The sequence below is a fragment of the Phallusia mammillata genome, chromosome 2, assembly GCF_965637545.1.
Source record: "Phallusia mammillata chromosome 2, kaPhaMamm4.hap1.1, whole genome shotgun sequence".
Lineage (NCBI taxonomy): Eukaryota > Metazoa > Chordata > Ascidiacea > Phlebobranchia > Ascidiidae > Phallusia > Phallusia mammillata.
The window spans coordinates 15,076,035-15,088,752 of record NC_137253.1 but is presented as its reverse complement, the minus strand read 5'-3'; the positions used below and the strand labels follow the sequence as shown (position 1 = coordinate 15,088,752).

The following is a 12,718-nucleotide window of genomic DNA, read 5'->3' as shown; positions in this document are numbered from 1 at the left end:
GTTGCAACCCAATGTTACAAAAATTTGTCAAACTACAAAACTATGAATGCAAAGATAGAGATGAGTAAAATCATAAAAAAAAAACATTAAAGGTCGTACAAAAGTGCCATGTCCTGCAATTGAGGATTCAGCATGTACAACAAAGTATTTTGGCAGTAAAAGAGCAAATTAGGAATAAAACAGTTTATGTAGAAAGTTTCGTTCAGGCTATAAAAAAATGTTGGCAAATCGTAATAGCAGTCCAGTGACAGTTGGTGAATGTCTAGTGTTAGAGCTACAAACTTTTTACATTAAACACATGAAAAACAACTTAGGTCTTTATGTTTTCCTTTGATAGCTTTTTGGCCTCAATGATTAACAACTTGCGCACAAGTTGAACAAAACCGGCCAGATTGTTAGTTTCATTTAGCTTTACTTCAAGCTCCTTGAGGTTATCCAATGGAGGCTCACTGTCCAACAACTCATAAATCTTGTTGTCAAGTCTAATAATCACAAACATTACAACACAAGAATCTTCTGGAAAGACATTGTGAAACAAAAACTGCACACGATTGTCCCTAAGTGGTCTTACTTCAAGGCCAAGGTATTTTTCTGTAAGTATCATATTTTGTGAGATTGATTTTTGTCTTTTGCCATATTGGCCTTTCCTCTTGGTAGGTTCAGTTTCCAGGGCAGATTTTTCAATTGACATTTCATCCAACAGCTTTGTAGATTGCTCCACTTGAGCTTGAACTTGTTTCTCCAGATCAAGCAAAGAAATCTTTTCTTCTTGTAAGCGATTTATATGCTCAGCTGCAACTAAGTTATTTTCATGTGCCGCTTGAACACTTTTGCCAGACTCAATGACTGCTGCGTACAAGCTATTGTAGGCAGTAACTTTGTCCTCAAAACTTCCTGAAATTTTTGCTCTATGACTTGTTAAAGCTTTGATGTTGTTCTCAAACTTTTCGTGGCAGTTTTCCATCACAGAATCCAATTTTGCACAAAAACTGTCGTATAGTGCATCAAATCCCTCATTTTCAGGGTTTATCACCATTTTTGTTGAACAATACACTTTACAGCTTACAAACCATTTATTGACAATACTATAGCATAAAAATGGAAATATATGAAAATGATTTTCAAATTTCGCCGTCGTCCCACAATATACAGGTTTGGGTGTGTACAGAACTTATGCGTTATTTAAAAAATACAGGAGCAAGTATCACTATCAAGTGAAACATTAAAATAACACAACCATAAAACTGTCACACAACTGCGTAAGGACTGCGAAGTGCGGAACTAACTTTCTGAACTGAAAACTGCTTGCAGAAAAAAAAACTTTGCTTGGGACGGTTAATTTTTGACAGCGCGATCCATGCGTACTTTTATGACGTCCATGGCGGTACTCCTGTTAATCACTCACGTGGCGGCTAATTTGTGTGTCAATGCAAATAAGACGTTGAAAACAAATATTTTCATTATTGAAACAAAGAAGCAATAAACCAAATGCTAAACAAGTAGAAAACTTTCAGGTCTGGGTTGTTATACATCACTATTTATTCACCCAGTTAATTGTTTACAAAAAATAAAAGACTAATGTTTTTGCATAATCTGCGTGTTTGCAAAAATACATTTGAATTAAATATCCCCTCTGTACTTAAACTACGAGCCTTAACTACTAATGGCCCATGTGTTTATTGAGTTTTGTATATAGTTTTATGGACACAATCAGCTTCAGCAAAAAGCTTTGTCTACATTTAATATGTAATTATATGTAGCCTATAGCCTACAGTTTGAATAATTTGGGATATTTTAAAAGCTAGACTTTTAACAACATCAATATATCACAGTGTTAACTGTCAATGACTTATCAATGCGAAATTTCATTCTCTTTTTGCAGTTTTGGGTTTAGTTTAGTCATAGACGGTCACGAAAGGGTTATTTGAGCTATTTTGATTAAGTGAGCATTGGCGGATCAAAAAATGTTTGAGTGAATTTTAATACCTAAGTGAATTTTTAATGTAGGCCACTGAGAATCAATGTAGGCTATTTCTGTCACGATTTTTACAACCAGGTATTTGTTTACATTCATTCTGTACTCGGGATCGAACGCAGGACGACCCCGAGTGCTAATTCTGATCAACCAACTGATTGTACATCGCAATACATCGTATGTATTGCATACCCATTCTTACGCCGCTAGCAATTTATAAAACTGTGCTCTTTTTTAACCTTCCGGGAAATTCATTTAGATCATTTAAGCCCACATAAAGGAACTGGGGTAAGTAGAGAGGTGATATATGTTCCCAAGTTTACGACCTGCACTAAAACGCCAAGCTGAGTAGTTTGTATCGTCAAATATTAATGTGGTACTCAATGAGCTTTTCACATTCCACACTGTGTTGGTAGGCGTTCACACGACATGGTTCAAGTTTTACTGCATGTTACCCGGAAAAGGCTGGCGCATGTTGGCAACGCAAAAATAAATGTAATCACTCGACCGGAACACTCAAACCGAAAGAAGTTAAGGAAGGGATTTTTGGACAGACAATTGACGTATCCACCAGCTTTTGTGATGAGAATAAACGCTTGCAGGATGCGAAAAATGTCTGCAAAGCTTGTCAGTTGTTAATCTGCTCGAGAACCTAAGTGCTTAATCGACTTGAGAACAACATTTAGCTAGCTGAGGAGCATTTTTCAGGACCAGGTTAAAACAAAGATAATAACACTTCAAAGTTAAAATCAGTTATTTAAGTTATTTGACAAAAAACATCGCATAGGAATAGTAATTAAGTTTCGGATGTGCAAATTGATCTCCATGCAATATGAATGAAGTATGTTTAGATGACGTACATGTCACGTTGAACTTGGCAATACGTTCATCGCAATATTGCCCCCAGCTAAATCGATGCCAATCAAGCATTACGTGAGGTTAGTAAGTAAAGCAACAATGTTACATCAGCTATCTGATACGTATGCTCTTAGGACAAACACTTAGATACAATTTGCAGCACGGTTTGTCAACGAACTGCATATGCAACTACTTAGGAATGGCTGCTTTTGCATTACAATTTAATTTGTAAAGTTCATTGAATGCTTGACGAACCGCGAAGCTTTTTCAGTAGAACAGGGGTATAACAATACAAAGCACGTGTCTTATGTATTTTGCCGACAAATCGAAACAGAAGTATGACATTTTAGTAGGGCGATGTGATAACAATGGTCAATTTGGTAAAGCAACACAGCGACTGACAATGCGAACTGTGACCAGATGAACTGGAGATGACGAACCTCTTCAGGAAGCGTCGGTTTGCCAAATATTGTACTTTGTTCATACTGATACAGATTGTGCTATTTCTGACTTTAACGGAAAAGTCAAAGGAATTTCTGGGTAAGGAAATATGAATTTTATGTTTATTATTTTCACTACATTCTTTAATTGTGGCATAATAATTCTTGCATTTGCAAGTAGTTATCGGGTAAACTTATTTTGCGCATGCTGTGATACGATCAGTAGTTTTCAGTGTTTTTTTTTCAAACAAAGGTGTTATAATATCGGATGGAACTGTGCCGCATTCAAAACTATCAGCAAAAAATTTGGTTGTTTACAACCGGGTGCCGAAATGCGCAAGCACCGCAATGAGGCTGTTATTGGCCAAACTAGAAAAGCGCAATAAAGGAAGATTTGAACTAATTTTGGAGAACTCGCCTCACTTACGACAGATATTAGAGCCCGATGATCAGGTAAGCAAATAACTCGTAATTATAAAAAGCTGTATGGAAATACACATTTAATTGCATGTTTTCGTTAAGCACATTTTATACACTATAGCAGGGCTTCCCAAACTTTTTTGATCGCGACCCCTTTTAATCTCTTTAAATTTTTCGCGACCCTTCAAGGATAATATGATAAACAGTGCGAAAAAACGTTTGTTGTATTTATTGAAACGCCTAATTGGAGCGAAAACTAAAAACAACCTACCGGTACTCGGAGTCGACTACTTTACACGTTCAAACACCGATAACTTTTACGTGCTTTAGCCTTAGTTTCTGAAAGATTGTTTTGCAAATGGGCACTTGTCACAATTTCTTCGTGTGGTTTGAACGTTTGCTGTGCGTCGAGAACATACGCACGTTCGTAAAGGACGATTTACCGAGTCGGCAAGTTTCACAACGATTTAGGTTTTAAGTAATTTGTTAGGGCGGAAAATAAAGTAATAGCAATTCAAGTTTCAAATCATGTATTGTTGACGCATAAACTGAGCTCACCTTGGACCAAGTTTAGGCCGTTGCAGTGCTTTGCAAACGGATATTAAACACTGCTTAGAACTCGTAAATTTATTGCCTATTTTTTATTAGAGAAAGTTATTGCGCCAAAGAATGCTTAAACGTTTGTAACTCTATATATCATGTTTATGCTGCATTAAAATGCCTGTGTATTTCAAAACAATTGCAATTGTTGCGTTTCAACCGACGTCCGTTCGATCAATGGCGTTTTAAAACCGACTAACTTGAACAAAGATGCGATTTTGACGTTATACAAAGATAAAGGCCGGAGGTGTGCGGCACCATCACATCCCCGTACTCTGCGCCAGTGTATTGAGTACTTTTTGCACAAATTGGTACAGCTCTCTGCGACCCCTCAAGTTTGTTAAGCGACCCCTTCCGGGGTCGCGACCCCCAGTTTGGGAAGCCCTGCACTATAGCAGTGGTTCCCAACATTAATCGACATATTCTTCCCGTAAAAATTCTAAACATTTTCATTCTTCCATGATGTACCACATAGAAAGATCATTCAAATTTGGGTCGTTTATTAACTTCGCGGGTTATATTCCCAGAGCTTGAAGTATATATTCACAAACCATCTGTAAAAATTATAGTAAATTTATCTCCTCAAGTTTTAAGATTCCTCCCGGGTGGGCAACCACTGCACTAGAGCTTTTTTGAATGAACCGGATTTGAATGGTCTAAGTCAGTGGTCCGTAAACAGTGGGTCGCGACCCAAAGTACAAATAGCGATAAATAAATATCATGTTTCTTGGTTTACATTCCTGAATCAAACTCAATATATAGAAAGAGAGTATTTTTCTTAGCATCTATATTGCAGTATGTGGTTTTGTTCACAAAATGTGCTTGCCGATGTTTGTTTGGCACCATTTAAAAGGAAGTCCAGGCTGTATATGACACTGAAATTGTATCGCGGACCGGTCTTTGTAAAACAACAAAAGATATTTGGACTTGCCAACGCTGTCGTATGTAAGGAGTGCATTACATAATTCATCAAAGTATTTCACCTAAAAAAATATACGGCCCCGTAAGGAACTCCCCACAGACCGGTGATTGCCGACCACTGACTTAAACAGCGGACAATTATCAACGAAAAAAGTTTTGTATGTAGGCATGGCATTTCTATTATGTATTTTTTTATTTCGGCTCAGAAAAGTTTGGCAATAAAGTGGAGCAAGGAAAGCAAACCTGCGGTGATCATTCGTCATTTGCATTACCTGGACTTCGAAAAGTAAGAGTAACAAGTGTGCTGTAATTATCGTACTTACATATGGCTGATCAAATTAGTGTACGAAAATTTAAGTTCCATGCTTTTTGTATATCTTAACCTGGCAATAAGCTTTCCGTGAAACGAAAAAAACAGAGGTGTGTAAATTAGAGTAATTTCCGATACCTGTACTAAAACTTCTGCGCGTTTTAGTTTTAGTTACGTTTTTAGGTTTGGACTTCAACAGCCAGCTTACATCAATGTTGTACGAGAACCGATCGACCATTTCGTTTCAAGTTATTATTTCAACCGGTTTGGATTCGTCGGTTGGAGCGATGCCAAAGTTAAGAAGTGGTTGCGAATTCTTCCCGACGAAGAGCGCTTCATGGTATGTTTTTTACAACCTTGTTTTTTACTACAACGGGGGTCACTGAGAGATTAAGATTCGAGTTATTTTACGTAACTTACATGTATAGTTTCATGTTTAATTTCTTTATGGTTGACTTTACCGACATAAGATAAAGTGAAAGATAATGTTTCACCGAAAATGTGTGTTTACTGAGGGAAGGATAGGATCGATACTGTTTTACGTTATATTTTCCTGCAACTTTTTTGCAACTTCATATTCCTTAAAAAACTAATATTTAGGTATGCAATTGAGCATAGAGGACAGTGTTAAATCAGAAAACTTTACTTAAACCGTGTTGCATTTCCATGTTAAAATCACAAGGTTTACCAAAGACGTTTTTCAACAGAGCATCAATGAATGTGTGATGCGAAATGCCACTGAGTGTGTGGAAAAGAATCCAGCTAACATAATCGCCTTCTTCTGTGGTCACGATCCCCGTTGCAGGTATAACTTTGTGTGTTATAAGCGAAGTTCTATTAAGCAGTATTTCCCAAATTGTTTCTTGTAAAATTTCATTCTTTGGTGGGGGAACTCAACACTGGTAATGAGTCCCAAAGAAGCATCAACAAATTTCGTGGCTTAAATTAAAGCTAACTTACACCAAACGTTAACAACCTTGTAAATATTAAGTCTAAAAGTTCGACGTTTATTTTACTGTATTATATTTTTTGCGAAAGTCTTTTAAAATATCACTACGTTCAATTTAGGACTTATGGTGATTGGAGCCTAAACGAAGCGAAGAAAAATGTCGAACAAAGTTTTGTAGCTGTTGGAATAGCGGAGGACTTGAAAAACACAGTACGGCTTTTCGAGGAAGTTCAACCACGGTGAGGTTTTTACCCATTGCTTAATAATTAAATAACCATTTATACTTAAATTGGTTAACCTTCCTTTGTACACATTCTAGTTTTTAAGCTTGGTATAACCATCTGACACAACGATTTACATGTTTTGTTTTAGACACTTCAAAGATTTCTCGTCCTTGTACGCCGAGGAAAAAGGTTTGTTTTGTTTCACATATAATACAATATGGTCATTCTTTCGTTTCAGTCACCACTATGTCGTTTCAGATCTTACACTGAAACAAACTTTCGTCAGCTTTTGACTGTAGTTGTAACTTACGTAAGGTTTTTCGCCATTTGTTTCAGATTCCGTATATACTCCCTAATATTTTTCTGTCGCGTGATTTTAAACTTGTACGATTTTTATGGGTCACACAACAAGTTTATGGGCATTATTAGTCAACGAATAGTTTGAACACGAAGCATTTTCATAACAGGCTTAGTGTTTGGTTTTATTCTAACAAACTACAACTTTCTAAACAGGTCAAGTTTTTTTATTTGTCCGCAGGCACCCTACCCAACACGCGAACTGCAAGGAAAATCGATCCAACAAAAATTGCGCGCGAACGTTTGAGCTACGCCCTACGTTACGAAGTCGAATTCTACCACTTCATCAAAGGACGGTTTTACAGTCAGTTGCTTGGCACTTGGTAGCAACTGCTTATTTGCCTGCAGGCATAAACTGCTGGTTGCCGGTGGCTTCGTGAGAAAAAATTCGTGAAGTATTGGACAAATGTTTTCTTAACCGAAACTGAACGGTTTTCCAAGTATCTAAAATTTATTTCAACTTTTCTGCGTATACCACTGTGTGCCTTTGAAATTTACCTCTTTGTTGTGATTTGAAAATGTATTTATCGCTATTTTGAAAAATTATTCAAGGTGTATAGTAATAGTTATTTACTCCATGGACTATCATATAAAATAGTTCATTTTATTCAGATTATTTGCACAGGCACATTGTTGACTGTAACTCGAAATTCCTTTGATTTCTTATAACTCGTCGAGGGCGAACTTCGTTGGGAAAGCGTGTTCTGCAGATTAGGATATACCACAAAACACCGAGACGGGACAAAAACCCATAAAGCCTTGTGAGCTGAAGCTAAGCGACCATCTTGACGCCTGAAATGTGCAGCAGCTTTGCCTATTATCTCAATGTGCAAGTAAGCTCACGGAAGCAACGTTTGCCGAAAGTCCAAGCTACCATATAAAAACAAGCTATGATTTTGAATTTAGATCATTCCGTATAAAAAGACTTATAAATGCTAAAAGTATCCGTGTCTAACATGATTTTCCCCTTTAGTTCTTGTTTATTTTTTGTTCTTCGATACATTATCAAAAGTAAAACAAACAAACATATTTTTAACATCACCAGGTATCAATTTGAGGCAACCGTTACTTAATCTAAAGAAGTCAAAAATATTTCGGTTCATATTGTGACTTAAAATTAAACTCGAACAAAATCAACCAGACCAACAACAAAGTAGCAAACATTTATTTTTCAGGCCAGACGCGCGAAACAGTGCAAAACGCAAAAATAAACAGCGCACCATTCAGCATGCTGCGTATCAGCACCAAAATTGCGCGATGATTGTGACACAAACAAACAATAGAAACACGCGCGCAACAATACTGTTTACGCTAATGTCCACAAACGTTACTTCGCGGAGGAATACAAGTGAATAAACGAGAGCTGTATAATACAAACACAAGTTAATAGCAATTAGCCCTTATTGGGCATTCGGAAACTCTTGGCGAAGAGATAGACGTGTTGATAATAATCACAATAACAATGTTGTGTTGATGGTTTTGCATAATTAAAGCTGTGTCCATTAGCTACGGCCATTAACAATAATTAATTAGTTGCAGTGACGATCTGTAACAAGTGTTTGCGACAAATAATGTGAAAAACAAGATCACTTTATTTTAGGAATGGGTTCTGAAACACGCCTGAAAGGTGTAGTTGGCACTTGTGATAAAATATTGCTCAATTTTACGCGGAATTCATAAAATACAATGATATTTTGTAGCAGAAGTTAAAAAAGAGAAAAGGGTTGTTGATATTCTTCGGCATAAACACAGAATGTGGGAAAGTTCGATTGCTAACGTTTTTTATCCTCCCGAATGAATATTTCATGAGAAGAATATTGATAAGAATTGTAAACAGAATAAGTGTTCAGTGCTCGGAGGCAAACAAATCCATAAAACACTTTTTAAACAAAATTCATTCATAAACAACATTACAATTTGTTTACAATTTAAAATCATCATCTAAAAATAAAGTGATAGAAATAGGCGTCGTTAGATTTTAATGGTTGGAACATCGTTCAAAAGGCTAACAAATAGCCGAAGCGTTAAGCAACAAAAACAATGCTAAAAAGTCAGCAGGGTGATGCGGTTAGGATGTAAAGATGCGGTATAAAATCACCACAAGCATTTATCAACACTGAATTCCATTTTCTGGTGACAAGTTTAACAAAAAATACTTGATGAATGTGGGAGGTCTGTGCGAAGAATCACAATGAAATGCTGAAAATGCATGTTGAGGGAAAGAGGGGTGGTCTTACTAGCGGTTTTACAGCTTTAATGCTACTTTTAGCTTCTTCACATGGAATGGTCGTTACTAAAAATGTACCTATTTGCACGCGAGTGACAAAAATATGCTAACAATGTGCAAGTTAATATTTTTTCAATAACACATGGGACCTTCGAGTTTGAAAGTTGTTCATTGCTGAATGTGGTAGGAATGTAACAATAAAGATTTAAGCGTATACTAAGTGTGGAAAGGCTAATTCATCATATTACCGGTAATATAGGTCTCATTGATTCTTGACAGGGCTGACACACTGAAAATGCTCGATTTGTAAGTAATGCAATTAGCAAAAAAAAAACAAATCTAAAAGCACAAAAATAGCAACAAAACACACGTGACATGGGAACCTTTCGTAAATATTCCGAATTTCATAAGAGCAACAAAAACCTTTTAAAAAAAGAGACAAGCCGCTTCGTCAATCTCACACGGATTCAAACGCTCCGTGACGTCACTGCTATGTGACAAAGTTGTTTCGATGACGTCAGTGGCCCTAGATCAGACTAACGACGGCTCGATTGCCTTGCTTTGCGCTTGGAACGCGACGGCCCTTGCCACTGTGCCCGCTTCCGCAGCTAATGCAGCCGCTAAGTGGACAGTCGGTCGTGAAGCTGGTTGCCTGAAAAGAGAAAATTACATGAATTCGTCTTTTAGGTGTTCAACTCACAAAAATCTGAAATTTTAAGGTATGTTTTGTACGTTTATTAAAGTCGAGCGGCCAATACTGGAATTGAATAAGATTTACTACATTTAACTGCAAGCTGATGCATGAATACCATGTATCTGCCGGTCGTATTTTGTCATTAGTGAAAGTGGGAAATGAACAGATAGCGAAATAATGCAGTTACTAAGCAAGACAGATCATGCACGACAAACGAAATCTCACCCGGATCTTGCCAACATATCCTCGATCGCTCGAATCTTCCTCCTCTTCACCTTCTCCTGCTCCGGAGTAAGAATCACATCCTCGTACTCCACATAGCGATCCGGGATCTCCACTTTGTCAGGGGTTATTAGCTGCGCATGCGAAAGAGGTTAGACGGATGTCACGTCTATGACGTCACAGTTAGGTAGCAGATGCACCGTTGGTTATGACGTGAGTTTGTTACGTCACGCATGCATGAAACCATAAAGCCTTACCTGGTGTGTGACGTTCAAGTCCAACTCGAGATCTTGCGGTTCCAAGTCTTCCTCGCGGTGAGGGCTTGGTAAACCGTTCATGACGTCACCATCCACTACGTCATAGTCGTTCATTGGATCATCAGGGTGGATTGCGTCATGCTCAAAAGTGTCGATATCGAAACCTTCCACGACACGCTTGGGTGGTTTCTCCGCTTCGGCGCGTTGCATTTCACGCTTCGCTCGTTGCAAGACCTGGTGACGAATGACAAGTTAAAAAAATCGCTAATGCCCGTATTTAAAAAGAAAATGCGTAAAAAAGCGAACAGTTTGACCAAAACCGCGAAGATTTAGTTAGGTTTCCAAAAAATATGTTTCACAAACTTCTTATTTTATATTCTTTATTATGCAATACAAAATGCAAAGTCGCACAGGTTAACAAAAATCACCTGCACCAGATGTGATTTTGGATGTGTCTAAATTTAACGGAAAACTTTAGGCAAGCAAAAAATAAACGAATTACACATTTTACCAAGCTCAGTTTCAAACTTTTAGTGTTATCACATTCTGAACATAAAGCAACAAAACAATAAACTTTTATCTACTCTACAGTTCGCTATAGTAAAACACAACAAACGCAAATGTTAATAGATATGTTAGTTTGTTACCTTTGGCATTCGATGATGCTTGATCGCCTAAAGGTGTGAAAATGATAAAGATTAGTTCAACAGCAAAACTTATTCACAAAAATGTAGTTATTTAACAATGATGTGAAAAAGTCAGTAATCAACAATATCACAACAAGCGATGGGTGGTTAAAACTGAAAATCCATTCAAGTAATAACGATGATAGGTTCGATATATACTAATTTTATGTAATTACTGGTTAATATGACATTCCATATCGATTAGTAAACGTTCAAAACAGGTGATTTTCGCTCGAATACTGAAACAGGGAACTTAAACTTAAAAATCCCTACACAAAGCTATGCGTAGCTGTGTTTTAAAATCATACCAAAATACTACAGGGAACTATTATGATTAGTTTTAAACGTCAGGACAAAATAAAAACATGCATATGAAAGCTCTCATAGTAAAGAAAAACGGCTTCACAACGCTTCGCTTACCATCTGAACGTCAATTCCCACTTGCATGTGTGTATCGTGGTGATAATAACGCGGGCTCGTATGACGTCGCGTAAAATCGTTGGTCAGAGTCCGTCGGCGATTTCTAAAACAAAGCACGTTTCTATCAAAGTGGTAACGACCTAGATGGGATTTCAATTCAAATTGAGACACAATGGCAACGTGTATACTTATATTTTGGGCACAGAGCAGGTTACACGGTGAAGACATTTGGCTACTTTCTAACACTGATTAGACACGTTTTCTCAAAGACATAAACATACGCAACGACAGACTTACTGGTTAAGTTCGCGTTGGATTCTTTTGATCTCATCGGGATCCTGAGATGACAAGTTACCATGCGATCCGACCAGCAACCTTTCAGCAGCGGACTTAGTTCGGTGAAGGTTGGAGGATCGGGCGCTGCTGGGACGACTGGTGCGCATCAGTGTGGCTGCTGTGAGGCTATCAACGCTGGTAGCATGTGATACTGTATGAACAAACAAACGTCTTAAAAATGCAAGCAAATAAAACGCAGCAGATGTGTAACAGGTGCTTTGAATGGCTAACATTTTTGGATTACCCAAACAGGCCTGATAGATCGGTGTATAGCAGTCTTATACATGTTTTGTCACTTACCACCATGGGCGGGGAGGGTGTGATATTTTCCATCATGTGACAAACTGCTAGATGATGAGGCGCTTCTCATATGTGAGAAACCTCTTCCGGATGATCTCCGTTCCGTCGAAATCCTTTTTACATTACGGGGCGACCTGTAAAGCAAAACAGTCATTGTTCAAAAAATTTCGCAGTCGTTATTTGCACAAAAGTCGTTGGCACAAAGCAGCATGTAACGGGCAGATAAGTTATGATATAAAAGCTTCACAACAAGGAAAATTAAATGATTGTACCAGTTCACTACAAATAACCCATCATTTTTTGAATTCAGTGGCACATCTAGTGTTTCATATCAAAAGCAGCAATATAAAGCTTTTTTTTATCATATCCGAGATTTTTACTATTTTTCTTTTTGTGCAAAATTAAAATACATAAAACGACCGTGAACACTTATTAGCTTATTTACCTCGCTTCAGAACTTTTTGTGGAACTGTTCCTTCCAACGGTGGAAGTTGGTGAAGTGCTTTGTTGATCTGCAAAGGC

At 37.5% G+C, this 12,718-nt stretch overlaps 3 protein-coding genes across 4 annotated transcripts in view; 1 reads left to right on the top strand and 2 right to left on the bottom strand.

Moving 5' to 3' along the window:
- Window positions 1-40: 40 nt before the first annotated feature.
- LOC145213482 (kinetochore protein Spc25-like) lies at window positions 41-1,265 on the bottom strand. The gene has a single exon (XM_080081771.1). It carries the CDS (start codon window positions 1,034-1,036, stop codon window positions 311-313), a length of 726 nt encoding a protein of 241 aa, XP_079937897.1. The 5' UTR covers window positions 1,037-1,265; the 3' UTR covers window positions 41-310.
- A 1,273-nt stretch (window positions 1,266-2,538) lies between these two features.
- Window positions 2,539-8,110, top strand: LOC145215640 (uronyl 2-sulfotransferase-like). 2 transcript variants are annotated; one of them, XM_080084369.1, is made up of 8 exons: window positions 2,539-3,373; window positions 3,527-3,726; window positions 5,421-5,500; window positions 5,696-5,864; window positions 6,232-6,329; window positions 6,593-6,712; window positions 6,846-6,886; window positions 7,236-8,110. In XM_080084369.1, the coding sequence occupies exons 1-8, from the start codon at window positions 3,265-3,267 to the stop codon at window positions 7,379-7,381; spliced, it is 963 nt and encodes a 320-aa protein (XP_079940495.1). In that variant the 5' UTR covers window positions 2,539-3,264; the 3' UTR covers window positions 7,382-8,110. The 2 variants fall into 2 exon arrangements, with proteins under 2 accessions (XP_079940495.1, XP_079940496.1); XM_080084370.1 differs by having other exon boundaries at window positions 2,541-3,373; window positions 5,708-5,864; window positions 7,236-8,109.
- A 93-nt stretch (window positions 8,111-8,203) lies between these two features.
- The window catches only part of LOC145215641 (uncharacterized), a 36,729-nt gene continuing 32,214 nt past the window's right edge, over window positions 8,204-12,718 (bottom strand). Inside the window, exons 24-31 of the mRNA XM_080084372.1 lie at window positions 12,642-12,708; window positions 12,197-12,330; window positions 11,858-12,047; window positions 11,561-11,663; window positions 11,102-11,128; window positions 10,455-10,688; window positions 10,201-10,331; window positions 8,204-9,933 (exon numbers count right to left, since the gene is read on the bottom strand). Coding sequence (XP_079940498.1) covers window positions 9,813-9,933; window positions 10,201-10,331; window positions 10,455-10,688; window positions 11,102-11,128; window positions 11,561-11,663; window positions 11,858-12,047; window positions 12,197-12,330; window positions 12,642-12,708 — 1,007 coding nt within the window. The 3' untranslated portion in view covers window positions 8,204-9,812. The remainder of the gene's footprint in view (window positions 9,934-10,200; window positions 10,332-10,454; window positions 10,689-11,101; window positions 11,129-11,560; window positions 11,664-11,857; window positions 12,048-12,196; window positions 12,331-12,641; window positions 12,709-12,718) is intronic.

Coding starts and splice junctions, on each gene's coding strand:
- LOC145213482 (XM_080081771.1), bottom strand. CDS start 1,036: ATGGTGATAAACCCTGAAAATGAGGGATTTGATGCACTATACGACAGT.
- LOC145215640 (XM_080084369.1), top strand. CDS start 3,265: ATGACGAACCTCTTCAGGAAGCGTCGGTTTGCCAAATATTGTACTTTG. Junction 3,727..5,420: donor TATTAGAGCCCGATGATCAG/GTAAGCAAATAA, acceptor ATTTCGGCTCAG/AAAAGTTTGGCAATAAAGTG. Junction 6,330..6,592: donor GGTCACGATCCCCGTTGCAG/GTATAACTTTGT, acceptor CGTTCAATTTAG/GACTTATGGTGATTGGAGCC.